This window comes from Orycteropus afer, unplaced genomic scaffold (assembly GCF_000298275.1).
Source record: "Orycteropus afer afer isolate SDZICR_OR568_19922 unplaced genomic scaffold, OryAfe1.0 scaffold00088, whole genome shotgun sequence".
Lineage (NCBI taxonomy): Eukaryota > Metazoa > Chordata > Mammalia > Tubulidentata > Orycteropodidae > Orycteropus > Orycteropus afer.
The window spans coordinates 338,481-340,092 of NW_006921675.1; the positions used below are offsets into that span (position 1 = coordinate 338,481).

General features: G+C 34.6%; 1 protein-coding gene across 1 annotated transcript in view; it reads left to right on the forward strand.

Moving 5' to 3' along the window:
• SYNE2 (spectrin repeat containing nuclear envelope protein 2) overlaps positions 1 to 1,612 on the forward strand; it is a 285,164-nt gene that overhangs the window by 198,462 nt on the left and 85,090 nt on the right. The window contains exons 75-76 of the mRNA XM_042781144.1: positions 218 to 414; positions 1,224 to 1,356. Of these exons, the coding sequence (XP_042637078.1) occupies positions 218 to 414; positions 1,224 to 1,356 (330 nt within the window). The remainder of the gene's footprint in view (positions 1 to 217; positions 415 to 1,223; positions 1,357 to 1,612) is intronic.

Sequence of the window (1,612 nt, forward strand, 5' to 3'; positions counted from 1 at the left end):
TTTTAAACACCAGAGGCTCAGCCTCAAAACTCACATCTACATGTCACCACAGTAGGACAAACCGACAGACAAGTTTGTCCTGCTGTTGGAGACCTCTCGTATCCCCCCCATGAAACAAGGTAGTAGTCCCTAATATGCATAGTTAATTATTTGTGAATGGCTGATTTTTTTTTTTTTTAATAATTCATTCTATGGCTTTACTTTTTTTTTTTTTTAGCAAATAAAAAGAAACATTGATGAAAAGCATGCCCGGCTATACCAGACTCTGACTGAAGGCAAACAGCTGGTGGCATCTGTGAGCTGTCCTGAACTCGAGGGCCAGATTTCAAAACTGGAAGAGCAGTGGTTGTCCTTAAATAAAAAAATCGACCATGAACTACACAGACTCCAGACACTTCTCAAGCATCTCGTCAGGTATGTTTTCTTTGGGATTGTCGGGCTTCAGATTTTGAATGTGGTCCCTCTATTAGTACTGTTCTTTCTTTGAGAAATGTAAAGCAAATGATCTCTCTCCTGAATGGGATCTCGAGTGTGAGGTTGGTCTGCTTAGCCTATGAATATTATGTAATCTGTTTGCTGGGGACTTTTTTATACATTTCCATGGAAACTAGGAATTGTGTTATACAATAACATATATGTTACATTTACACTATTATGTTGTTCTTTCTGCCCCCTTTCTAAAAGCTTAAAAAAAATTTCAGCTAACAGAAGGGTTTGGAAAACCCTTTTTGAGTTCATTAGCAAAGTTTTTTCACTTAGTTGAAACTAATGTTACAAGAGGAAGCACATTTTGTTTGATTTTGTTTGGATATTTTCATCATACCAGACAAATGTGTTGACAACCAGCCAACAGCAGTTTGCTATTACACAAGTTATACAAATGCTGGTTATACTTTTACTCTAAGCCAATTGATAGTGGACATGAATAAAAACAATCTCTGTCATTATTATGGATATATTTTTTGAAAGTATAAGTAAAAAAGAAATGCTTTAGATTTAAAATATCCCTTTGTTCTTGATTAATCATAAAGGAGAGAGTCCTAGAAAATGCCAACAACTTCACATATGGGGCATAAAACAGCATGCAGTTCTTAAAATCATCTGAATGATAGAGCTGATCATCACAGGAAAATATACAGTAAAATTAAAAGTCCTGGGAATGTATGTCGTCATCACAGTGTGTTTGTTACTAATCTCTTTTTCTCTCATTTTACTCCATTTAGCTACAACAAAGATTCAGATGAGTTAACCAAATGGTTGGAATCTTCTCAGCAAACTCTGAATTACTGGAAAGAACAATCGCTCAATGTGTCTCAGGACTTGGATACAATCAGAAGCAACATAAATAGTTTTTTTGTAAGTTGTCATATTCTGCTCTGATAATTATTGGTCAGAAATAAATGTCAGGGAAAAGTATCAGGGTTGATGTGATAATCTCCATATTCATTTGTCTATAAAGGATCACACTGGGCCTAACAGAGCTACGTTCTTCAAACTTTTAACTATTTGTTTATATTCATGGTTTTCACAGTTTAATTTATAATGAAAAGAAGCATGTTTTCATTTGATCCTAAATAATACATACAAATTTAAAATTTGCTCTGATGTGGGA